Raw genomic sequence first — 25,657 nt, 5'->3', positions numbered from 1 at the left:
GTTCTGTGACCTGTCTGGCTAGTCCCTGAAGCTAAGGGAAGCAGGCTAACAGGAGGCAGGGGGGAAGTCCTGGGACTGAATTCAGGAGAGAGGAAACTTTGTCACCCTGTTAATTTCTAAAAGCAAAAGAGGATCTGCTTGCATAGGGGCAGGGGAGCTGAGAGCTGGGGTTTGAGCCTACGGCCTTTGCTGGACAGGCCCTCCCACGCTGCTGCTGCTGCTTTACAAAGCACAGCCCTTGTGTCTCCAGGGCTGGTGTTCCCTGCCCCTGGGATGGAGATAGGAACTGAGGAGCTCACTCCATGATGCCGGCCCACTGGAGCACCCGGAGACTTCTGAGTTCTCAGCCCTTTGGAGAATCCAGCCCCAAATTATTCACAGGAGCACCAGCCCCACAGCTTTCCCACCCACCCAATTCCCAGCTGGGGCAAGTTCAGCCCTGGTGGAAGATGCCCATTACTACTGCAGAGGAGACGCTGCGGGAAGGGCTCAGCGATCACATCGGAACAGCATTAGCTCTGGAGGACGCTGGAGCTCATATGGTCCACCACGGTTCAGAGGTGCTGCTCCCAGAAAGCCGATCCCCCCCCTCGAACCGCTCAGTGTTCCTTCCTGTTGCACAGCCCAACCCAGCCCGCCCTGGTCACCTGGGGCCAGCCACCCGCAGCAGGGCTGGGCTTGGAGCAGCTGGTCAAGGCATTAAGACATCAGCCAGCTGTATCGTTGGTTGAGCTGACAACCTCCACCAGTCAAGGAGCACAGAATTGTCCCCACTGCTGGCTCACAACTCCTCCAGCCCTCCACAGTCCCTGATTTCCAACCCCAGTGACCGCCGCTGCTGCAAGAGGGCTCCCATTGCCTCCTCTGGGTCAGATGGCCGCTGGCCAAGCCTGGGCATGCTCAGCCTACTCCTTGCTGTAGGCTCTGGAGCGAAGGAAGGTGGCTGCTGGCCAGGCGACAGGGGGGGTTCATAGGCCATGTTGGGCAGGGCTGGATGCTTGCCCGGAGCCAGGATGTCTGGTGACAGTAGGGCACCAGTGCAGCTCAGTGGCCTCAGAGGGCGCTGGCCCACAGGCTTGAGGGTAGGCCTGGGGAACGGCAGGGGTTTCTCCAGCTTGGGAACACCGTGCGTCTCCGGACCGTCCCCCCCGCAATAGGTCTGGATCCTCCGGACCGGGGCCTGGGCCAAGTGCCTCTCCTTGGCAAGAGCCACCGCTGTGTCGAAAGACATACTGCCGCCACCGCTACGCCAGCTGCTTCGTCTCTGCTGCAGGAGGGAGGCCCTGGCGAGCTCGTGGGTCTCTGTGCCACTGGAGCACTTCTCCTGGACCCCGGGCAGGGGAGTTTCCTCGTTCGGCCCCAGGCCTTCTGGGCCTCCGCAACACATGCCCAGGCTGGCGGGCTGCGACTGCCTCTGGAGAGATGCCCCCTTTCCCTGGCCCGTCGCCCGGCCAGCACAGCTCTTCTCCGAGGCAGAGGGCTTGGGCCATGTGGATGCTTCCCCCAGGGGCATCTTGGGGGTGGGAGGGACCCTGGCAAACTGGGGCTTGGGGGGCACTACGGGGACAGACTTTACCTGCTGGACTCTGACGGTGCTGGCAGTGACTCTCATGGGGGCACTCCCATCAGGGCGCACCCCAGCAGGGATGTCAGGCTCAGGGACAGTGGGAGGGAGTGTGGGGCTCAAGGGCCCATAATCCAGGGGAAGGCTTGTGGGGCCGCTCCCCAGCGATGGGACAGACTCGGGCCAAGTGTCAGACCAGGAAGCCATCCCCCAGCTAGCCTCGAGCAAGGGATGCGCCTCAGGGCCGCTCTCGTACACAGGGGCGGCTGGGGCTTCGGGGCCTGGCTCCAGCAAGGAGTGGGAGGCCTGGGGATCACTCTGATACAGGGGGACAGTGGCGGCCTCAGGGCCTGGCCGTAGAAATGGGGGCAGGGCCATAGGGCCGCTCTCACAGACGGGGGCAGCGGTGGTCTCGGACCCTGACCCCGATGCAGGGACAGTGGTGGTCTCCGTCATGAGGGGCTGAGGTAAGCCCTTTCCGCTTCCCAGCGGTGTGGTCTCCAGTGTAGGCTGAGCCGAGCCCCCTTGGCTGTCCTGCGCTCTCACTTCCTCTGGGACATGTCCGCCGACCTCCTCGCCAGGCCCGCCCTGAGCACTGGGAGCCAGCGCTGCTTCCCTGAGCCTCGGGGCCTGCACCTGCTCCTCTCCGGCGGGGCTGGCTTGGGCCGTGTGCCTTTCGCCCTGAGGAGAGCCCTGGTGCTCCCGCGCTGGTGCTACATCAGAGGTGGGCTCAGTTCTGGGTGGGCCAGGGCCATCACCCTCTGCTACCTTCGTATCTTCTTCTCGCTGCGCGGCCGCTCCCTCCATCACACTCTCCTCCAGCCCCTCTGGCCGGCAAAAGGTGCCACCAGGATCTTTGGTGGCCTCCTTGCTCCAGCATGGCTTGGCTATGTCTGGAGCATGAGGGCCATCTGGTGGAGGCACCTGGGCAGGGATGCCTTCTTTGGACAAAGAGGAGCCATTGGTGTGGCTGGATAATGATCCGTCCTGAGCAGGGCTGACGGGCTGGTGGCGGAGCAGCTCTGGAGCCGTTTCCCCAGCCAGCGCCTGCTCTGAGGCATGCTCTGCCCCCAGCAGGCGCAGCTTCTCTAGGTCAGGCATTAAGGGGCTCAAGTCATCATAGGCGCTCAGGAACACGTCTTCAGCATCCGTCTCCTTGGCGACGTCCTCCGAGCAGCCCGGGGCCAGGTAGTACAGCTCCTCATTCATACACTCCTCGATGGAGAGGTACACTGGGGGCGGCTCCACCGAGAACTCCAGCTAGGGAGGGATCGAAAGCACGCAGCAGGGTCACAACGCGGTACGGGTACAGCCCAGCTGTTCCCACCACGACAGCGCAAGCCTGGGAGTTGGGGCGCCAGGGTGCACGGCCTTGCTTTGACTGACGGAGGTTTGTGGGGAGCAGGGAGCAGGCTCGGCTGGCTGGGGGTTCTCAGCCAAGGCCCCTTCACTTCCCTGCTGGTGCTGTCAGAGCCCAGTTTTGCCCTGCAAAGCCTCTCTTGGTTCCCAGCCTCTCCAGGGAGTGAGAAGGGCAGGCTGGGGTGGGGAGAGGGAGGGTGCTGTATGGATGAGTGGCATCACCTCTCTTCTGGGCAAGGGCCTCACCTTCTTCCCTAGCAGCCTTTGGGTGGTGGCGTGCAGTAATGGGAGGACAGCGTTCCTATGGGGCTGGGGGGCTGAGACAATGGGACAGGTTGTACCAGGTATATAACTTGTAATTTACATGCCCGGATAAAGTGGTGGCTGCATAACAAAACCTATTACCTGGAGCGTCTGCCTGTCTATCTCACCGCTCTGGCTGGCTGTCCCTCCTCACACACAGCCCTCTGGCTGTTCCTTCAGCCATGCATCCCATCCCCTCTGACACCCCCAGCCTCATGCCCCTTGGCCATGCCTTCCTCTGCATACATGTCTATCTGCCTTCTGTCTGTCTGTCCATCCCCAGGCACGCCTGTTCAGCCATCCCTTCCCCTCTTCCTACAAAGCCTGGCTCACGGCTGCAGGTTCCACCCCCCTGCTGCATCTAGATTTACACAGCCCAGGATCTAGATTTCAGCATGGCCGGGCACTTACACTCATGAACCTGCTCTCCATGTCATCGTCCATTACTGGGAAGCCATCCAGCATGTCCCCGGCAAAATCGGAGGCAGTGTCTTCCAGCAGACTCTTGTCAGGCTGGTCGCCTTCCAGCCCACTGTCCTGCCAGCTGTCCTGGTTGTCGAGAAAGGAGAAGGAGTCCTGCACCGCCAAAGACAGCCGCTTCTCCTCCGAGTCTGGAGCGCTCGCCGCTGTGGTGTCTGCTTCAACAATTAAACGCAAAAGACGGATTCAGTGGGGGTGGGGGTCCCACAGCCCTGCCAGTTCACGTGGGATGGTCGCTCCTCACAGCACTGGGCTCCAGCCCTGCCCCAAGACTGCCTTATGGCAGCCAGTAAATCAACCACCACAGCCAGTGACTGTGGTAGGAGTGGGACCAAAGTTACTGGAAATGAAACGCTGCCTACTCAGTGTGCCGTGCTGTCCCATTTTAGCAGGGGCCAGGCTGGCATGACATTGCTGAGCTTGTTGCTGCCTTGGCTTACTCCCTTAGGATATGTCTACACACAGAGTTATTCCAGCACAGCTTATTCCGGAATTATTATTCCAAAATCAAATATTCCAGAATAATGCGTTCACACTGCAGAGAAGCCCCAAAATATGCAAAACTTATTCCAAAGTAGTGTCTCCACACCCCATCGAGCCTATTTTGGATTAGAGCTCCTGTTAGCACTGCTTCCAGGGGCTCGAATCTGAAAAACTACGTCTACCCAGCAGTGTTATTTTAGAATAAGACCTTCGAGAATATCTGATTTCAATATAGCCCCTATGCCCTGTCTACACAGCCCCTATTCTGAGAGATCCATTTTGAAATAGGCGCAATTCCTCATGAAATGAGGTTTGCCAATTTCAAAATAAGCTGACAGCTAGTTCAAAATAATTTCAAACTAGCGGTTTTGCTGTGCAGATGCTCGCAAAGTTTCTTCAGAATAGTGGCCGTGGTTCTGAAATAACCTAGCTGTGTAGACACCCCCTTGCTGCAGATAGAAGGCACTCGTGTGATGAGCTGGAGGTCCCAGGTTTGATCCCCATGGCTGACCAACCCACTCAAGGACCTCAGAGTTACGTTACTTGGCATTTCCTTTCCATACCAAAACCCCAGGCCAGGAGCCATCTTTGGAGGTGGCTAAACCCTTTCAGGTCCCATCCAGCTCCCCCTGCCCACCAAAGGGCCATGGTAGGATTGTGGGTGGACTCTCAGCTGAGCCTAGTTTCTGCACAACATAGCAGACTTAATGGAGCGGGATCACAGTCATGGCTCCCTGATTCTTGGTCACAGCTGGAGTGTTTTAGAATCTGCTTTAGCTGGGTTTGGCCCAGTACAAAGGAGATGACACATCAGGCGAGGATGGATGATGCTCTGTCCACTTCTACTCCTCTCACCTATACGTCCCCACTAGACCCACAGCTCTGGGCTGGGAGGTGTAGACGTGCTAGTTTGTTTGTAGCCGCAGGAAGGTTCCACACCCTTTCCATTGCCTGTGCAGGTCAAGTCTCAGATGCCCCAGGCTTGCGGGCAGACCATGGGGGCCAGCCTGCCACTCTGCAGAGCAGTGTCTCTGGAGCAAGTACCCTGGAGCTGGGCACGTCACGGCGGAGATGGGAAGCTTGTGCCAAATTCGGCTCTAAGACAATAGCCCTGCCAGCCATGGCAGAGAGCGGGCAAAGGGAACCCCTCGCCCACTCGTGCAGCTGGGGCAGAAGCGGGTGGGGAGAGGAAAATTCAGAAACAAGGTGGGGTAGAGAGGAAGGGAAAGTTCCATCAATGCTCCCCGCGCGTCTGAGGTCGGGCGTCACTGACCGGCCTGGACTCAGAATGGGGAAGTGAGATGCTGCAGTCAGTAGCAGTGAGCAAAAAACTGCTTCAGTGGCCACAGCAGCTGTGTCTCCCCGACCCCTGCCTGGGCCAGACTGTGCATGCCACCGGACATGGGCAGGCTCTGGGATTTGTCCATACAGCACCTAGCACAGTAGGGCCCTGAGCCTTTTCCGAGGCAGTCCCAGAATCTTCCCGTCCACAGGACAGTTGGAGGTGGCCACACTTTGGAAGGTTCTCTGGCAGCTGCTGCCTCAATCATTCCTAAGGAGGATCCCAGGGCATCCTGTGCTGCCCCACACCAGCCGGAGGGGAGGAGCAGGGGTGGGAAGGGGTGGGGAGGAGCAGGGGCAAAGCTTGGAGAAGGGGTGCAGTGGACTGGGGCAGCAGTGGCGGGGGGGCAGGGCCTACACCAGGGTGGGTTGCCCTGGGCTCTGCAGCTGGGGCACTGGGAGTTGCCTGGTGCCCCCCGGGACAGCCCTTGGCCACCCCTTAGACTGGGGCACACAAAGTCGGGGGTTGGCCTCTTGGGGGGCCTGAAATTTTGTAAGGGGGGGGTGCAGCACGATCGGCCGCTGGGTCTCAGGTTCATTCATCTCATTAAAAGTGTTCAAATCTGTTCCTGTTTCTGTGTCTGTGCATTCATGTGGCTATAGAAATTCATTACGTTTTTACATTCTACAGACTTAATTTCCTACACAAGCCAAAAGAGTTTTGTTTTTTTCCATATGAACACAACCGAAATTTCCACCTGTTTGGATTCCATGGGGGACTGAGGGGGGGCCCTGCTGATTGTAAGGATGAAAAGTGAGGCCCAATGTAAAAAGTTTGCTCCTCCCTGCCTTAGACGGAGCGACAGCAGAGCTGAGCACAGTCTGTGTGTCAGCCTCTGCCACGACCAAAGAGGATTTTAAACAAGACTGAACCCAAACTTGGGTCCCAACACCTTTCCTAAAGTCTACAGTGCTAGATCCAGGGTTCTCATTCAAGCTGACCTCTGAGTTCTGAACAAGACCAGCTGTTCCTCATCCAAATGGAGAAACAAAACTAACAGTGCAGGTGAAACACAGCAGCGGCTGAGGCAAACGTCTAATTCAGCCCCAAGGGCAGGAGAGCCTTGATCAGCCAGCCAATTCCACAGCAAAACTGCAGCACTCTGCTCCGTGCTGATTAGTTCGGTCTGCAGTTCTGGGTGCCACATTTCAGGAAGTTGTGGACAAGTTGGAAAAAGTCCAAAGAAGTACAACAACGACCAAAGCTCTAGAAACCATGAAGTGTGAAGGAAGATTAAAAGAACTGGGATTTTTTAGTCTGGAAAAGAGAAGAGTGAGAGGGGACATGATAGCAGCTTTCTAGTACCTGAACATAAACGTTGTTACAAGGCGGGGGAGAAAAATTATTCCCCTTAACCTCTGAGGATAGGACCAGGAGCAATGGGCTTAAACTGCAGCCACGGAGGTTTAGGTTGGACATTAGGAAAAGCTTCCGAACTGTCAGGATGATTAAACACTGGAATAAATTGCCCAGGGAGGCTGTGGAATCTCCATCATTAGAGAGCAGTTAAGACAAACGCCTGTTGCCTGATGGTTTAGATGGCACTTGGTCCTGCCGTGACTGAACTTGATGACCTTTCGAGGTACCTTTCAGTTCTAGGAGTCTGTGAAAATACAGCGTGATAACACACACAACCACTGGAGCACAAGATGGGAACTGTCCAGCCTGAGAATCAATTGCGACTGCAGGCAGGGCTCGGCAGCTCACAGCTAATGAGAGCTGCTGCTGCTTACTTTTGTAGATGCTACCTACGTGTACAGCTGCTTCCCCATCCAAACTTGAGCTCAGGTCCCTGTTAAATCAGATCCCTTCACACTACTTAAGGCACTGGAGGGCTCCCAGTTCTGCATTAGGATGCATCAGGGTAGTCCCAGAAAGGAATGCTAGATCATTTGTTGGGAAAAGAATGGTGACCAAGAGTCTGCCTGAATGGAGGAGAAGTTGGTCGGGTTTAAAGTGCAGCAAAGGAAATTTAAGTCAGATCTGTGGTGTCCAGCCAGTTCTGAAGCTGTAGCCTGTTATTCTGAAAATATATTTGTTGTTCAGCCAGCTAGCCACCTTCAACCGGCCAACCAGCCACATGTGGCTAGTGTCTTGGACACCATGGGGTTAGATATTTGGAAAAGATTTTTAACCCTAAGGCCAGTTACACTCTGGAAGAGAAGACCGAGGGAGGCTGCCGAATCCTCACTCTGATGACTTTTAAAGGCAGTTTGGACAAGCACTGCTCAGGGATCTGCCAGGTTTACATGAGCCTGCCTTGCCAGCGGGTGAAAGATGAGAGGACCCTCAAGGTCCTGCAAAGAGAACCAGCAACTGGAACTTGGCCATGAGCATGAGAAGCAGCATGTCCAATGTCCTGTAAAATGTATTTGCAATGTTCACATCTTTGAACATTTTGAACTGAGGTGATCTTAAAACTCAATTAACTTAGACTCAAAAATACAGGATTTTGGTGCTAAGCATGATGTAAAAAACCTCCAAATTCGTAGTGATATTTCAGTGAAATGTTTGGTTACGATCTTTTTTGTTTAAATTCCAATTTTAAACAGGTTTTCGTGTGGATTTCTCCCTCGGCGATCATGGACTGTACGTCCCCGAGGAACAGTTATTTGGTAATGGGCTGATCAGTCTAGCCGAGAAAGGTCTAGTGGGATGCACTGGCTGGAAGGTGAAGGTGGACAGATTCAGACTGGGAATCAGGCACCCATGAAGCAGTGAGGATAATTCACAGCTGAAGCAATTTCTAAGCAGGGGAGAAGTGGATTCTCCCTCACTGAGAACTCTGATCAGGACTGGATATTTCTCTAAAACAGCTATTCAGGGGATTATTTTGGGGTTGTCCTTCATATGCTACACATTCAGCTTATTAGCCCTCATCCTTGGAATTTTTTAGCACTTTTTCTTCCGTATTTCAAACCCCTTGCAAAGCTGGGTAAGCACTATTGTCTGAATTTCCCCACGAGGGACAATGGAGGTAGCGAAAGGGCACCCAGGGGCCAATGGCAGAGCTGCACATAGGAAAGAGAGGTGAAATGCTGGTCCTCAGGGGAGGGGAGATTTCAGTAGGGCAGGTCTCCTGACTTGTGTAGCTGTAAGCTGAGCACTTGGGCAGCTGCCCAGGAGGAACTCAGGTGCTGCCCAGCTGATTAGTAGCACACCCAAAGCTGCCCATTGCCAGCAGCATATTTTGCGGTGGTACACATCTGCACCATGCCTTGATGCACATAAAATTTATTCTGCCCAATAGGTGGACAAAATAGGAAAGATCCCTGCTCCTGACTCCCAGTCTCACGCTGTATCTACCTCTGGAAATTCAGCACAAAAAGCCGAGATTTGCAAAGCCATACGGGCATTGAACTACCAAGGGAGTAGCACCTAAATACCTTGGAAGAGCTGGATGTGACTGGGACCAAATCACCAGGTATGGGAGTGGCAGAGCTCGGGATGGAGGCAGGACAGGGCACGACAGGACCCTCCACTCAACACGGACCACATCTGTGAAACAGACCTGAATCTGAACCAGCTGCTTACCTATGTGGTCTTCCTCTGCAGGGGGGCTCTTCGCCCCTGGACCCTCCTCTGCTTCTGGCTCCTGGGCTGAGCTCCCCAGCTCCTCCTTGTCTATGGAAGAGTGGCTCAGAGCTGGACACTCCAGCCCCCGGGTCAGGCGAGACAGGGTGATGTTGGAGGTGATATGGAAAGGGACGGTGACTGAGAACGGGACGGAGATGTGGACCCCCGCGCACTTCTCTGCCCTGTTCCGCGCTGTCTTGGGCGAGCGGCCCTGCGGGGCACCTCCCACCAGGGAGGCCCGTCCGGCTTTGGGGGTGGTGGGCTCCGATTTGGCGCTGGCTTCGCCCTCAGACTCTGGCGCTTGCTGCCCATCTTCGCCCTTGAATTTCCCGTCGGGGTACTCGTCTGACTCCAGGAAGCTCTCCTCCCGTGAGGAGGGGCTGTCGAAGCTCTCCCGGCGCTGGGGGCCCTTTTTCTGGGACCTCTTCCTGCCCGGCCTGGCGTTGTCTAGACACAAAGGGGGAGACAGATCAGAGACCGGAGGGGGTGTCTGATGCACCCACCGTGCTGGCATTCAGGAACAGGCCAGGTGTCTAAGCAAAGGGGGCTGGGGAAGAGAACGCAGCTGCCCTGCTCCCTGTGGCTAAGCCCCTGGGAAAACTGCAGTGTCAGAGATGAGGCAGGAATACACCCTTCGCCCAATACCGCCCCCTCCCAGGATTCACTGCAGCAGGAGAAGCAGCACAGCAACCACAGCTGCCGGTCTGTGGAGCCACAACCTCAGCAGCCCATCAGAAGTGGGGATCTGCCCACACCTGTCTCATGAACCATGCAACTCAGCGACCCCTCCAGCAGCGACCTCGTACTGACCACCCTGTGTTGTCTATGTTCCAGGGAAAGCAGTACATCACCCTTGATGCTACTGTGTATTAAATTATCCCTGATGTTCCCAAGGCCTTTCTTAGAGCAACCGCCCGTAGCCAGGCTCAAACCAAGCACCCAGGAGCTTAACGCATAAACCTCCACAACAGGAATCAGAAACCTTTCCAAAGCAGAGTGCTGAAATTTGACCTTTTGACCTCTGTAGGGTCCAAATGCTGGTGATACTTTTTTAGAGTCACAAAGGTTATGTCTACACTGCACAGCTATCTCAGGATACCTTGGTATCCCAAAATAGCCCTACTCTATGTGTATGAAACACACATGCTATTTCAAAATATTTCTCGAAATACTGGGTGCACTATTTCGGCCTCCCTGTACACCTTGTGGCAGGAGGAGTACGGGATGCCTTGAAAAAGCACAGCATTTCAACACTTGGCACTGTGTAGACAGCATCAAGTGCCAAAATAACCTATTTCAAAATAAACTCAAAAATAGGACATACAGTTTGTGCAGTGCAAATTGCATATCCTATTTCAAGTTTGGGGTGCGGTGTAGCTGTAGCCTAATACTCCTACTTATAACCTCTTCATTAATAAATAAATTAAGATGAAGAGCTTTACTGCGTAGCTCAGGGGTTGGCAACTGTGGCTCCAGAGCCACATGCGGCTCTTTAGGGAGCCACTTGTGGCTCTTTAGGGAGCCACTTGCGGCTCTGGAGGCTGCCATCACTTAAACAAAAAAATCTAAATTCATGTGCCTGCTGTTAAACTAACTGAATTTAGGGTTTTTTTGTTTAAATAGTGGCAGACTCCGGAGCTGCTGAACAGTCAGCTGCGGCAGGGAGCCCCAGGAGAGAAAGCAGGTGGTGGGGGCGAAGTGGTAAGTCCTCAGGAGAGCTGGGAGGTGGAGCAGCTGAGCCTGCCCCTGCTGGAGATGTGCAGCCCCACTAAGGAGGAGAAGGAGGTGGCAGAAAGCAGCCGGAGGGAAGCAGCGGCTGTGGAAGAGCTGCGTGTGCTGAGGTGAATTAATCCTGGGAATGCGGGGCAGTTTGGGGCTCAGAGCATTAAACCTGAAGATGGGGGTTTGGAGCTGAGAGGGGATAAACCTGTAGATGGGGGGGCAGGTTTGGGGCTGAAAGGGGTTAAGCCTGGGGATGGGGAGTGGATTTGCATGATGCGGCATAAAGCTTTGGGATAGGGGGCAGATTTGGGGGCCTTTTGCTCTTTTGTCAATCCACACGTGGCCTGGTGTTCAGCAAGCTCCTGGCTGCAGGGGGGAGGTCAGGCAGGGCAGAGCTGCTGCCTCGAGTGCCGATGAAAATCAGCTCACGTGCCACTCTTGGAACCTGTACCGGGGGTTGCTGATCCCTGCTCTACAGATTGAGCTAAAAGCCAGGGGGCTCTCAGCTAAGACTGTAGAGGAGACTCATTCTTTCTCTCTGCAAGGGGTCCAGGTGCCACTACATGGGGCAGTGAACCACTCCTCTAGGTGTGTGGGTTACATAAGCCCACTGGGATGGCCCGTGGAGACTACAAGTCCCAGCATGCAACACTGCCTCTGGATCCGAAGCTAGAACCTTGTCTCTGCAGCTCCACATGAGTGATGGGGCGTTGGCCTGGGCTGCTGAGCCTGCCAAGGCAGATCAGAGGGACATCCAGCCACCACCGCTGAACTCAGAGGCTGCAGGGAGCCAAGAGGCTGTCTCCTTCCCCGGGGCCAGGTGCCAGATGTGAGCAGCAGCAACACTGGGGGAAATGAATGGATTTGCTCCAGTATAGGGTGAGCCTCGATTCTTAGGTACACTGAGGCCTCTTCCAGCGAGCCAAAGAGGCCTGCAAGGGAACATGATCGATTTACCCACCCTGGAAGGCAATGTCTACCGGCCAGAGCTGCGTAAAGGGGTGTGATGCCAATGGGAAGGGGGATCAACACCCAGGCCTGAGTTTGACCCCTTCAGGAAGACCGAGTCAAACTGTGACAAGAAATCAGCGCTGCAGCTACAGTTGCCAACCCACCAGCATTGTCCTGGAGTTCCCAGAATGAAAGGTTAAACGTTAATTAAAGGTTAGGTCACACAAGGAAACCTCCAGGAATACAGTCAACAAAAACTGGCAACCCTCGCTATTATAACAGATCGTCAAGCATAAAGCACCAGTTAGACTGCAGCAGGCAGGGCTGTTTCTGGCACTATCATGGGCAGTCCTCACTGAATGATGTTCAACTGTATCAACTTGTTTCAGTGTCTCAGGAGCCGGTTGCATTAGAAATGCAAAGGTTGAGGTGTGAGCATGGGATTGTACGTAACCTGTCTAGGAGACAGGTCTCAGGTAAACCGTGGGGAGTGTCATGAGCACGCGGGGGCTACGACCAGGGGAGGGGGCTACGACCAGAGTGAGCTGTTCATTAGTTAGAGTTCCTTGGTGAATAGTCGCACAGAGGTCGCCATGTTAGTCTGTATCCTACCAAAACCAAAAAGCAGTTCTGTAGCACTTGAAAGAAGTAACAAAATAATTTCCTCAGTGATGAGCTTTTGTGGGGCAGAAGAAGTGGGTCTGCCCCATGAACAGGCATCCCCTAATACCTGATTTTGTTAGTCTTTAATGTGCTGCAGGATGGCTTTTTGGGTTTGGTCAGTTTCCTTAGCAATACTTGGAAGAAGGGGAGTGGAAATACCCATCTCCAGACCCCGCCTTCTGAAATTTCCCCCAGGGGAGGGGAACTTTGTCTACAAATTACTAATCCGGGGATCAAAATGAGGAATTCACAGATGCCTGGGGCTCTTGTTCTGAGCAAAAGGCGTTCTGAACTTGCAGCCACAAGGAAACCTCTGGCCGGGTTGGAGAGACTGTTTCCCAGCCAGAGCCCTGGCAGGAGCTGGGGAGAGGTGTGTGGTGCAGGAGGGCAGGGGGGTAATCTCTGATTAGTAGCATGTGGGCAGGTTCTCAGAAGGCTTTTCCTTCTTTTCTTTATGATGCTTTTACCTTAAGAATAAACATGCTTGCTCAGAAGGAGCAGTGCGATGGCTTAATTGTGGTACAAGTTGAAACTCTCTCATCCGGAACTCTCTCATCTGGTAACATCCATGCTCCAGGTATCCTGGGTGTGGCCAAGTTTCCCGTGGTCCCATAAATTTGTTTCCAGCCACCAGTCCTGGCTCTCAGTATTCTGTGCTGTTATTTAGCTGCAATTTACCCCTTAAATGTCTCCTAAAAGCCCAGTCAGCACTAGAAGCGTTGGTAATGCTGCTAGAAAATATCAGTCTTTCATGGTCTGGCATATTCTCTTGTTTGGCACTGGTCAGGTCCCGTGGGTGCCGGATGAGAGAGGTTCAGCCTGTGGTTACATAGTTCACCGTCCCCAAGAAGGGAAAAGAAGCCCAGTTTAGGCAATCTGACTGCACAGGAGAATGCAGGGCCAGGGGAATGCCCAGCCAGGGGTGAGAGGAAAGAATGTCTCTGCCCTAGAGAGGCGGTTCCTAGGGAGGTGGAGGGTGTCTTTGCCAGGCCATACAGCGGGATATTGATAAACACCCATAGAAGGTGATCTAGGAAAACTGATTCATGTCTTAATAAATTAATAGGCCGCAGGTTTAAAACAAACAATAGGAAATATTTTTTCACACAAAACACCTGTGGAACTCCTTGCTGGAGAAAGTTGTGAAGGCCAAGACTATAGTAGAGTTTAAAAAAGAACTAGCTAAATTCATGGGGGACAGGTCCGTCAATGGCTATGAGCCAGGATGGGCAAGGATGGGGTACCTAGCCGCTGTTTGCAAGAGGCTGGAAATAGGCGACAGGGAATTGATCACTTGATGAATACCTGTTCCGTTTATTCCCTCTGGGGCACCTGGCATTGCCCACAGTCAGAAGACAGGATACTGGGGTTGATGGACCTATGGTCTGACCCAGTCTGGCCATTCTTATGTTCTTATGTTCTTGGCACTGCGGTATGGTCCCTTCCAGCCCCACGTTTCTACGACTCCCTGGGACTTCTGCACTTACCATCGTGACCATCCGGCATGGAGCTGAGGGAGTCCATGCTTTTGGCCGGCCGCAAGCTCACTTTAACAGATTTATCATCTGCCAAAGAAACACAGAGATGAACAGGAGGGAATGACAGACTCTCAGGGCATGTCTACAACACAGTTGGTATGGGGCACAGCTATGAAACTGTGACTGGTCAGCTGTAGGGCCTTAGCATGGGCACTTCCTACAACGAGAGGGGATTTCTGTTGCTGTAGTTAGTCCACTTCTCCAGGAGGCAGGAGCTTGGGCTACACCGGGGGTCAGCTAGACCTAAGTCCGGTGCCCAGAACACATTTTCATAGCCCTTAATGACATAGGAGACCTGGCCTGAGATGCCAACCAGCAGGTAAGTGTCCAAAGTATGAGTTGAGGAAGCAGTAACGGACCGTGCTTGGATCACCCACACCTCGGAGATCTGAAATGTGCCAGGGAGACCCCCCCCCCCCCCACACACACAGAGTCTCTGTCTCTCTCTGAGGACTGTACCAATTTCATCTGAGTGCTTGATGAAAAAATTATCAAAATGTTTCACTGTTTAATGTTGAATTATCGTTTTAACTACATTGCATTGTGTTCCGTTTCCCTGTGTTTCACTGCATTGTGCTCTGTTGCCTTGTGCTGTTGCATTCTGTTGCACTGTGTTCCATTGCCTTGTGCTGTTGCATTGTGTTGCACTGTGTTCGTTTGCATTGTACTGTGTTGCATTACATCGTATTGCTTCTCCCTGCATTATTATAACATCGAAACAAGCACTTGCACCTTATCAGAAGGTTCTCTTCCTACCCGCCGTACCTTTCTCCTCCGACTTGGCCAGCTTGCGTTTGGAATCCGTGCTGGATCTGCCCAGGTTGAAGATCGACCTCCATTTCTTTACCTTCAAGGAGCCTTTTCTTCTGTGAAGAATGGCAGAGGTTAGACAGGCACCCCCAGGCTGAGGGAGCCCATGGCTGCAGGATGTGCCAGAGCGGCCTTGGTATTGATTGCTTTCTGCCACACTGGCTATGTCTGCATTAGCCCCCGCTTTTTGAAAGGACCCCCGGACTTCAAAAGCCCCCCTCTTTCCCTTTCGTTTCAGGAATAAGGGGCTTTTGAAGTCCAAGGGGGTCCTTTCGAAAGGGCCCCGTCTACATGGGTGGCACGCAATTCGAAAGTGGCACTTGCAAATCGCCACAGCTGGCGTTATGCTAATGAGGTGCTGCATATTCGTGGAAGCACCTCATTAGCATCCCCCTTTCGCAAGGCAGGGGCTAGTGTAGACATAGGCACTCTGTGCAGGTGGTTTTCACGTGTAACTGCCACCAGGGGGACTCGAACCTGGGAAGCCTAGTATAGGAGGTGCGACAGTTTGAGCTAAAAGCCCGCTGGTTCTCGCCTAAGGCTGGATAAGAGAATCGGTCTTTTTCTCAGTAAATGGGCTACATGCCGCTGCATGGGACAGGAGACCACACCCTGTAGGTGTGTGGGCTACACGTGCAAGCCCTTGTGGGCCGTGTTGGGCTGGTTCTGTGTATTTCATGGTGAGCGCATGGGTGTGGGTATAGTCACAGGCACCTTCTAGTGAATGGAGCACGTCAGGACTTGTCTACAGGCAGAGCTGGGCCAGCAGTCAGGGACTAGAGATTTCCATTTCTCCTCCGCGTGCCCCTATCTGTGCAGGGGCTGGGACCACCCCTCAGGAATCAGGTGCAATGGAGCACAGCTGATGTGCGAAAGCATCTAGAACCCCGTGCAAATCCTCGCTCCCACCCCTCGCCCCTGCCCCACTCCTGGGGACCGATCTGCAGGCAGGGCACTGTGGATTAAACCCAGGCAGCTGGTACAGATGAAGAAGGGAGGGGAGGACTGGAGCCTGTACTTGTGATCATTGAGCTCTATGATGGTGTGGTAGGGGCGGATCTGCGGTGGGCCGTCCCCTTGGTTCAGCACGGCAGGCACGTTGTAGGACAGGGTCTGGCAGTCGGGGAGGACTCCTGGCAACCCCAAGCCGGACAGGAGGAGGGACTTCCGGAGGTTCTCCTGGTCACTTCCTAGGATGGGGAAACAAACACAAGGATGATTCAGCTGGTGGTCTCGGGGCTGGGAGTGGGCACCATTGTCAGCGAGCAGGGAGTCGGGCCCAGAGACAATCCCACATCTTATTAAAGCCAATGGGGGCCCACCTTCAGGCACAGAAGGACCAGCTGGTGACAACAAGAGCAACCAGCCTGGGCTTTGAGCCACACGGCCAGACCAGAGCCAGTGCAGGCAGCTAGCTGGGAACGGGATATCAACTCCCAGCTGTGGGTGTTGAAAGCTAAAAGCCACCAGCAGTTGTGAGTGGGAGCCTGAGATACTGGCTTCTTGGACAGAGCGGCTGGAGGGGCAGGCGTGGGGATTTGTGAGCATGGAAACTCCAAGCTGTTGGCTGTTTCTGCTGCAGGAGGAGCCTGTGGATGTGCTCGGTAAACACACACCATTCCGCCACGGAATATCCCTGCCTCACAGCACCACGTTCTCCTCCTGTTGGGAACAGCCCACAAGGCCCCAAAGTTTAGCAACTCTGTCGGGACCAAGAGGTGACATGCCCAAGAGCTCAGTGGCAGTGCAGGCCAGTGGCAAGAGCACTCAGCTGAGATTTTGGGAGACATGTTCTGTTCTATCAAAACAAAAAGCAGTCAAGTAGCACTTTAAAGACTAGCAAAATAGTTTATTAGGTGAGCTTTCGTGGGACAGACCTACTTCTTCAGACCATAGCCAGACCAGAACAGACTCAATATTTAAGACACAGAGAACCAAAAACAGTAAGCAAGGAGGACAAATCAGAAAAAGATAATCAAGGTGAGCAAATCAGAGAGTGGAGGGGTGGGGGGGAAGGTCAAGAATTAGATTGAGGCATGTTCTGTTCTAGTCTGGTTGGCCATCGGTACCAAGTGGAGTCCCCCAGGGGTTGGACCTGGGTCCGGGTTTGTTCAACAGCTTGGTTAATGACCTGGTGGAGAGGCTGGATTGCACCATCAGCCAGTTCGTGGATGACACTAAGCTGGGGGATATGCGGGAAGGTAGGGAGAGGGTCCAGAGTGACCTGGACAAATTGGGTCAGAGAAATCTGATGAGGTCTAACAAGGACAAGTGCAGAAGTCCTGCACTTCGGACATAAGAATCTCAAACACTGCTATGGGCTGGGGACTGACTGGTTAAGCAACAGTTCTGCAGAAAAGGACCTGGGCATTACAGTGGATGAGAAGCTGGACACGAGTCACCAGTGTGTCCTTGTAGCCAAGAAGGCTAACGGCATATTGGGTTGCATTAGTAGAAGCATTGCCAGCAGACCTAGGGAAGTGATTGTTCCCCTTTATGCGGCTCTGGTGAAGCCACATCTGGAGTATTGTGTCCAGTTCTAGGCCCCCCATTACACAGAGGATGTGGATGCATTGGAGAGAGTCCAGCGGAGGACAACAGACATGATTAGGGGGCTGGAGCACAACAGGACTTATGAGGAGAGGCTGAGGGATTTAGGTTTATTTAGTGTACAGAAGAGAAGAGTGAGGGGTGATTTGATAGCAGCCTTTAACTTCCTGAAGGGGGGTTCCAAAAAGGATGGAGAGAAGCTGTTCTCAGTGGTGATAGGTGACAGAACAAGGAGCAATGGTCTCAAGTTGCAATGGGAGAGGTCCAGCTTGGATATTAGGAACAACTGTTTCACCAGGAGGGTGCTGAAGCACCGGGATGTGCTATCTAGGGAGGTGGCGGAATCTCCATCCCTAGGGGTTTCTAGGTCCCCGCTTAACAAAGCCCTGGCTGGGCTGATTTAGTTGGGATTAATCCTGAGTTGGGCAGGGGGTTGGACTTCATGAGCTCCTGAGGTCTCTTTGAACCCTATGATTCTACCATTCCCAGCTCTGCTACTAATTTCCTAGGTGACTTCCAGCAAGTCACTGTACTGCTGCCTGCCTCAGTTTCCCCTCCCACTTTGACCTCTCTATTCAAACAGCAGACTCTTTGGGGTCGGGTCTGTTTCACTATGTGCCTATGGTTAGGGGCCTCTAGGCAGTCAGGATAATATTAGTAACATGTTACAGTTGTCTTGTAAGTCAGCGGCTGTTCTGGTTTCCCTCCGATCTGCCTGAACAGGCTGACGGGCCAGAACCAGCGCGGCTGAAGAGGTGTGTACAGGGCAGAGGGGGAGAAGGCGAGAGATGGAAAGATGAAGCCAAGCTCAGGGGGCTGGTGAGAGCTGATCACTAGGCCCCTGCCAGTCTCCGTGGATGGGGAGGACCTGCCCACCCCAAGCGGGCCCTTCGGAGTATTGCTGATCACATGAAGACTGGTCCTTGACTCCTAGCACCCAAGCTGGGATGAGGCCCACGGTGCAGGTGTGGGCCATACTCGGCAGCCTTTGCGGACAGTGGGCATTTTTCAATGGCGGCAGCGGGAGCACAGTCAGGCCAGTGCAGGCGCACTGAGCCTCCACCCCCCAAAGTGATAACCCTGGACAATGCCTGGGCCCAAGCAATTGTCCGTTTCCTCTCAACTGCAGGTGGGCAGCCTGTGCCAACAGCATGGGGGGAGGGAGGGAGGGAGGGTGGCCACCCAACCCGGATTCCCCCAAGGGAGAGGGGATGTGCAGGCTGAGCCCTCTGCTCCAGGGCCGAAACGAAACTCATACCCAGCTTTGGCAGCCAGGTACCACCAAGGACGGGAATGTGTTCTGTGGAGAAGCTGGGCCGGGCTGGGCTCAGCCCAACCCACCTGGAGGGGACCCCAAGCCCCCAACAGCCGTCACATTGTGTTGGGCAGGGTGGGTTTAGCTCTTTCTCTGCCCCCGGACTGGGCATTGCTCTGTGGGGAGAGGAGCCAGGCCAGCTCACAGCCAGGAGGCAGACAGCCCCTACCATCCAGACCCCAGTGGCCACCACCTGTCCCAGGCTCTGCATCTGGCTCATTTTGAGGTGCTGATACCACAGCAGGGCTGGCCTAGCCCTGGGGTGTGGAGATAGGTATGGACGGGCGTGCCAGTGCCCCCCTCACAGATCAGGGGACCTGGGTGGTGCCAGGGCCCGAGGGTGCCAGGGCCAGGTACCAAAGGACCTACCACAGAGAGGAGCATCTCCGAAGAGCTGCTCCACATGGTTGAGGATAAACTCCACCACGATGGACTGCACGCGCACCTCCATGAAGGCAGCCGTGCCATTGAACCCCGAGGCCTCGATGTCCTTCGACCTGGGGCGGGAGGGAAGGAAGAGGCGCAGCTGAGCTGCAAATGCAGAACTGGGGAACTGTGCCACTGGGGAACACAGGATCTGGCCCCCCTCTTCCGCCAGCAGGACCAGAACATTCGCACTTGGCTGGCGATGCCCCACGGGGCAGAGATTCCAGCCGTGAGGTGCCGCATGGGCTGGATGGGGGCTGAGCGTTCTGCTCCAGAACGCCCCTCGCATGCGGCAAGAGGAGCCGGGGGCTTGGGGGCTGGTGTCAGAGGAGAACGGGGCAGGATGGGGCTGTCCTGTTCAAGTGGTTTCTTCTTCCCTTCCCCCACAGCTTCCCACCTCCCTCTTTCTGTTCCTGTCTGCTCTCCCCAGCCCTTCTCTGCCTCTTTAGGGTCAGAGTCACCCTCCATCCCCATCTCTCCAAGCTCTACAGGCTCCAGAGGGCACCGAGCCCCAGCCCCTTCACCCACGCGCCTCCCCCGCCCCAGCCTCTGACACTGCCTTGGCGTGCGCAGCCTGACCGAGCAACAGGCGGCCCTGGCTCTGCCCCTGCACCCCCACCCCCCAAACCCCTGCAGCTGGCTCTCACCTGAGTAGGTTGGGTGCCCAGACGATGGCCAGGTTCCTGGTGTGCATGTTGGTCTGGGAGCTGTAGGAAGCCATGTGAACCAGATGTCTCATCAGAAACTCCAGGGTCCTACACAGCCGAGGCAAGAGGAGACACTTGCAGGGAGACGGCGCAGTACGGAAGGAGGGATACAGAAGTCTGGGCACCAGGTGGGATCAGACCCCAGGCCCAACTAGCCCGCATCCTGTCTGCCAGCACCAGCTGGGGAAGGTGTAACAACCTCCCAGCAGCAGCTGTAGGACTATCTGTCCCCCAGGGTCCCACCTTGGTCAGGAACAGTCAGAGATCAGCGACTGCTCTGGATAGTCCTGTGACCCAGATACTGTCCCATCCCTCTGGGAAACTTGTGGTGTTCTGGTCACTTATGGCAGTGAGTTCCACAGGCCAATCACATGATGCATGAACATCTTCCTTTGTTAGTTTTGGATTTTTCACCTTCCTGTGTCATCCTGTGTTCCTGGGTCTTGTGTTATGAGACAGGAAGAATAAAAGGCCCCCATCTCCCTTCTCTAGACCATTCAGTATTTTATCAGGTCCTCTCTCAGCCACCCCCTCTCTAAGGTACCTGTTGTGACTTCGTCAACAATACTTTTCATAGCAGAGCACATACTCTGCACTGATGAGGACTCAGTGGGAGTATTGCATCCAGTTCTGGGCACCATATTTCAAGAAAGATGTGGAGAAATTGGAGAAGGTCCAGAGAAGAGCAAGAAGAGAACATGAGAACGTGAGCTAAGAGGGAAGACTGAAAGAGCTGGGCTTGTTTAGAAAAGAGAAGGCTGAGAGGGGACATGATAGTGGTTTATGAGTAACTAAAAGAGAGTTAGAAGGAGGAGGGAGAAAAATTGTTCTCCTGGGCCTCTGAGAACAGGACAAGAAGCAATGGGCATAAACTACAGCCAGGGAGATTTAGGTTGGACATTAGGAAAAACTTCCTAGCTGTCAGGGTGGTTAAAAACTGGAATAAATTGCCCAGGGAAGTTGTGGACTCTCCATCACTGGAGATCTTTAAGAGCAGGTTAGAGAATATCTATCAGGGATGGTCTACACAGTGGTTTGTCCTGCTGTGAGGGCAGGGGACTGGACTCAACAACCTCTTGAGGTCCCTTCCAGGTCTAGGCTGTCTCTAAGAAGCGGCACACTAATGAGCTATCCGGAAGATGCTAATGAGGTGTGGATGCAAATTTTTCGCATCTCATTCGCATATTAGCACACGGTTCGGAGTCTGGAAGAAGCTCTTCCGGACTCCAAAGTACATGTGCAGATGCGAGGCCCAAGAGCATCTTCTGCAAGGAAACCCTCCTTCCGGGAGCGGGGGAGAAGAGGCTTCCAGAAAGAGGATTTCCTTCCAGAAGATCCCTGTGGGCCGCGTGTCTGCATGTGTTCCTCAGGGTCCGGAAGAGCTTCTTCCTGACTCCGAACCACGTGCCGATATGCTAACGAGATGCAAAAAATTTGCATCCATGCCTCATTAGCATCTTCCGGATAGCTCATTAGCAGGCCGCTACTGGAAGAAGTGGCATGTGAAGACACAGTCCTAGTGTTCTATGATCCTGTGATCTACCTATCCCGGATCATCCCACTGCCTTTGTGTGACCCCTCTAGTTCTGCACTGTCCCATCTATGGTGGGGCATCCAGGCCTGCACACTACTGGGCTGGCAGCACCAGAGATGGCACCCTGTTTATCCACAGGACACACAGCCCCTGGTTTTCACCCGAGCCCCAGAGCAGGATCCTGGCCAATGGAGAATTCCCCTGGTTGTGGAATGGCTCTTAAGGATCCAAGTGCCAGCGGCAAAAGTGAAAGCAGCCCCTAGGCTGCTCTACCTCAAGCCAGGACTGATGCCAACAAGCGCATGGACTGGGGAGCCACCCCCACTCCAGAGCCCAGTGCTGAGCGAAGGTCTGACCCAGGACAGTATCAACAGTGAAGCCAGGGGTGTGGGCAGCCACAGCTCCTCCATGTCAGGGGCCCAGGAGCAGGCTGAGTACATGCCTCCCCCCTCGTCCCCCCTCTGCATCAACCAGGAGGATCACGGGTAGGGAACAGGGCAGAGACCAAGGGGCTGAAGCGGGGGTGCTGGGGCAGTGTTGCTAACCCAGGCGACTGGTACTGACGCAGCACCCTGTGGTGACTGGTACCGGGATGGGGGTGAATTCCCAGCCCTCAACCCTGGGGCTGCAGTGGGGTGTTCAGTCTGAGAGTGACAGCCAGCCAGGGGAGCCCCAGCACAGCCAGTGAAAAGTATCTGACCGGCAGGCTGGAGAACACAGGTGAAGGCAGGCCAGGCATGCATGGCACCCCCCGACCCCCAGGTACCTGTAGTGTGGGAGAGGAAGCTCCTTCAGCACCTCTTTGATTTTCACCAACCGCTCCTCCTCCAGCTGGATGGCCACCGCGTCCTGCCAGACAAGGATCCAGATGAGCCTCTCCACGACCCCTCCCTCAGAGTGGGACGGGGCAGCTGCAGGGTCCCACCAAGCCCAGCCCAGCACTGGACCAAGGACAGAACCCACAGCTGCCAAGACGCTTGAGCAAGGCCTACAGAGCTCACACCTGAAGCTCTGGGGTCTCTCCTTTTGCCCACAGACCCATCTCTCACCACCCCCCTCTGACCCAGAGGCTGAACCCAGGCCTCCGCCTCCCTGTGATGGTTCACAGCCTGCCTCAATTGAGCTCAGCCAGTCGCTCCGGTGCGGAGATGACTGGCCTGCCACCCAAGACCCGTCTAGGCCAATCCTCCCATATAGACGGCCACCCATCCTCAAGAAAATACCCACCAGCCGTCACACACCAGAGAAACCCTGACCCAGGAACCCGTCCCTGCAACAAAGCCCATTCCCAGCTCTGTCCACGTATCTATAGAGTGTCACCATCACTGGACCTAACCTCATGAGCCACATCCTCCGGGGCTCATACACCTGCACCTCCTCTAATGGGACATAGGACATCCTCTGCCAGCAATGCCCCTCTGCCACGGACATTGGACAAACCAGACAGTCCTTGTGCCGAAGGATGAATGGACATAAATCCGACATCAGGAAGTGGAACACACACACACACCTGGAGGGCGGGGTCGGCAACTCCCGGCAAAGGTGCCAAGAGCAGCACAGAAGCCAATTTTCATCGGCACACGAGATGGGAGCTCAGCCCTAACCCTCTCCCCCATGCAGCCGGGAGCTTGCTCAAAGTCAGGCCGCCTGGGGGTTAACGAAGACCAGCTAATGCTCCCAACTGCCCCCTGAATGGGAAAGCTCTGCGTCTTCATTGATTTATTGATGAAGGTGCTGTAAGTACGACTGGTATCAGAGGGGTAGCCGGGTCAGGCCTGAATAACATTAAAACAGCAATAGAAAGTATCCACATTACTGCAGTGGGGTTATTCAAACCGAGAGTGCGTTAAAGATCACTCGGTGCGTCCTCGTGCAGCTGTGCCAGGACTTTTGCACTTCTCCAGCTCAGCTTACAGCGTTTCACTTTCAGGGCTACGCAGTTCCACTTTCAGCCGACGAGCCTGCGGCCACGGCAGCTCACAGGTGAACACAGTCAGAAATTCTAGAGTCATAGATTCCAAAGCCAGAAGGAGCCACTGTGATCAGCAAATCCGACCTCCCAAATAACACAAGGCTGGGGGATTTCCCTGAGCTAATTCTTGTTGGAATCATAACCCATCTTCTAGAACAGGGGTGAGCAAAGTGGGGGGCAGGCCCCTCAAGGGGGCGAATTTTCTATGGGGGGTGCAGCACGATCGGCTGCTGAGTCACAGCCTCATCCATCTCATTAGAAATGTTGAAATATGTTCCTGTGTTAATTTCTTTGTATTCCCATATATATACCAATTAATAAAGCTTTTACATTCTACAGACTTATTTCTTAAACATGCCGAAAGGGTTGGGTTTTGGTTTTTTTTTCATATAAACATAACTGAAATTTCCATTGATTGGGATTACATTAGACAGGTTTGCTGCAGGGGAGGGCTCCTAATTGCACGGATGAAAAGTGGGGTCTGATGCAAACAATTTGCCCACCCCTGTTCTAGAAAAACATCCAAGCCTGGTTTTGAAATGGCTGGTGACGCAGAATCCACCACAACCTTCAGGAAACTGTTCCAATGATTACTCACTCTCTACTACTACTATTTAATCCTTGTACTCCACCTGGAGCACAGGTCATCTACGAATCTCCTCCACTTCACTCTGTCTTGGGACAAAACTTCTAGCTGGCTCTGGGAGCACCCCAGTTGTTGTCCTTCAGTCTCAGTAGATCTTCTCCATATTGTCCAAGGTCTTCCTCTTTTGCATTTTCCTTGCAAGTTCCACGTGGCAGCTTGACGGACTGTGCTGGATGATGGTTTTCTGAGTGTGGCCGAGCCATCCCCACTTTCTCCTCCTGGTTTGAATGTCAATTGGTTCTTGTCCTGCTCTGTTCCAAAGCTCCTCATTTGTGACCAAGTCTTGCCACTGGATGCAAAGGATGTACCTCAGTGTAGTGAGTCAGTATGGCCTCCTGCAGACCCGGAGGCAGAGGAGACTATGCAGAGGCCCTGGTGGGTGGGGCCGGAGCCAGGAGACCAGAGGCCCGCCCCTCAGAGGGCGGGGCCAAGGGCTAGAAGAGCCAAAGGCGGGACTCAGGACCCATTCGTGGCTGGGCCTCCGGGCAGGGAGGACATGCCTGCACGAGCTCCTCGGCGCCAAAGGGAGAGGGCCTGCTGCTGCCGCCCAGCCAGGCCAGAGAAGCAAGCCCCCAGCGGCTCCAAGCAATCCTGGGTCCATATGCCCCAAGGGGACTACCCGGACTTCCCAGACCTACCTGGACCTTCACGCTGGTGGAGACCCCCTGCCTTGGAAGAGGCCCCAGGAGCGGGCTGCCCCAGAGTCCCGGCGGATCCTTACAACACTCAGGCCCAGGATCGCCTCGGGTCTCCTGTATTACCGCCTCCTGACTACCCCAATGACATTGTGATGGACGACTTGCCGGAGCCCCCGAAGGTGGATGACCTGGAGGAGACCGACCTAGAGGGACCCCTTGACCAGATAGACTGGGACTTCCCGCCAGCAGAGGGTGAGGTAGGAAGTGGCCCGGGAAACGACGCTCACGAACCAATGGCAGTGTGTTGCGGTCTGGATCCCCACTGCCGTGGTTGCGTGTGAGCGACCCCCAGGGCCCCGGGCCGGGTCGGGTCGCAGTGGAGTGGGAGGGCCTGTGACCCCCTACCCCCCTCCTTGACAGGGCCAGCCTGTGCTGGGCCTGTGCTTAAACCCTTGTGTTGCTGCCCCGCCCCAAACTGAGGGCTGGGCCGGCGCTTAACCCTGGTGAACTGCTGCCCTGCCCTGGACTGAGGGCTGGGCCCAGAACTATACAACTCTTGTGAACTGCTGCCCCGCCCTAGATTGAGGGCTGGGGCCTGTATGGTGTTGTAGCGGTGAGCCGCTGACCGCCCGAACTGAGTACGGGCTGGTGCCCTAACCCCCTTTTTGCTGCCGCCCGCCCTAGACCAAGGGGCTGGGCGTCACTGGACTTGCGACACTCAGGTATCACTTTATGAATGTCTGTAGCTTGTGATTTGAAGACGTTTTAGAACGCCAGGTCTCATATCAATACAAGAGCTCACTCTCTATGTTTGTGTTGAAGATCTCCAGTTTTGTCTTTGCAGATATTATTTATGAACTCCATATGGGATGGTGAATCTCACTGTTAAAAATGTACACCTTGTTTTCAGCCTTCCTTTGTCTCGCTTCACCTTCCAGCCTTTGGATCGTATTAGACCATCCTCTGATAGACAGTTCTTGAATACTTATTTCTTGTGTAGATACTGCACTTGAAGACCGAGCGTCACCCACCCCTTAATCTCTTTGTTAAGCTAAATAGGTCTCTGAGGCTAGTACTA

The 25,657-nt window shown here is 54.5% G+C and overlaps 1 protein-coding gene across 1 annotated transcript in view; it reads right to left on the bottom strand.

Moving 5' to 3' along the window:
- Positions 1-534: 534 nt before the first annotated feature.
- ARHGAP30 (Rho GTPase activating protein 30) overlaps positions 535-25,657 on the bottom strand; it is a 50,408-nt gene continuing 25,285 nt past the window's right edge. Inside the window, exons 4-12 of the mRNA XM_074980895.1 lie at positions 22,090-22,172; positions 19,730-19,837; positions 19,026-19,153; positions 15,810-15,981; positions 14,747-14,847; positions 13,931-14,008; positions 9,066-9,554; positions 3,638-3,864; positions 535-2,824 (exon numbers count right to left, since the gene is read on the bottom strand). Of these exons, the coding sequence (XP_074836996.1) occupies positions 782-2,824; positions 3,638-3,864; positions 9,066-9,554; positions 13,931-14,008; positions 14,747-14,847; positions 15,810-15,981; positions 19,026-19,153; positions 19,730-19,837; positions 22,090-22,172 (3,429 nt within the window). The 3' untranslated portion in view covers positions 535-781. The remainder of the gene's footprint in view (positions 2,825-3,637; positions 3,865-9,065; positions 9,555-13,930; positions 14,009-14,746; positions 14,848-15,809; positions 15,982-19,025; positions 19,154-19,729; positions 19,838-22,089; positions 22,173-25,657) is intronic.

The sequence above is a fragment of the Carettochelys insculpta genome, chromosome 30, assembly GCF_033958435.1.
Source record: "Carettochelys insculpta isolate YL-2023 chromosome 30, ASM3395843v1, whole genome shotgun sequence".
Taxonomy (NCBI): Eukaryota; Metazoa; Chordata; order Testudines; family Carettochelyidae; genus Carettochelys; species Carettochelys insculpta.
The sequence above is the reverse complement of the archived record's forward strand: the minus strand, read 5'-3'. Positions and strand labels throughout refer to the sequence as shown.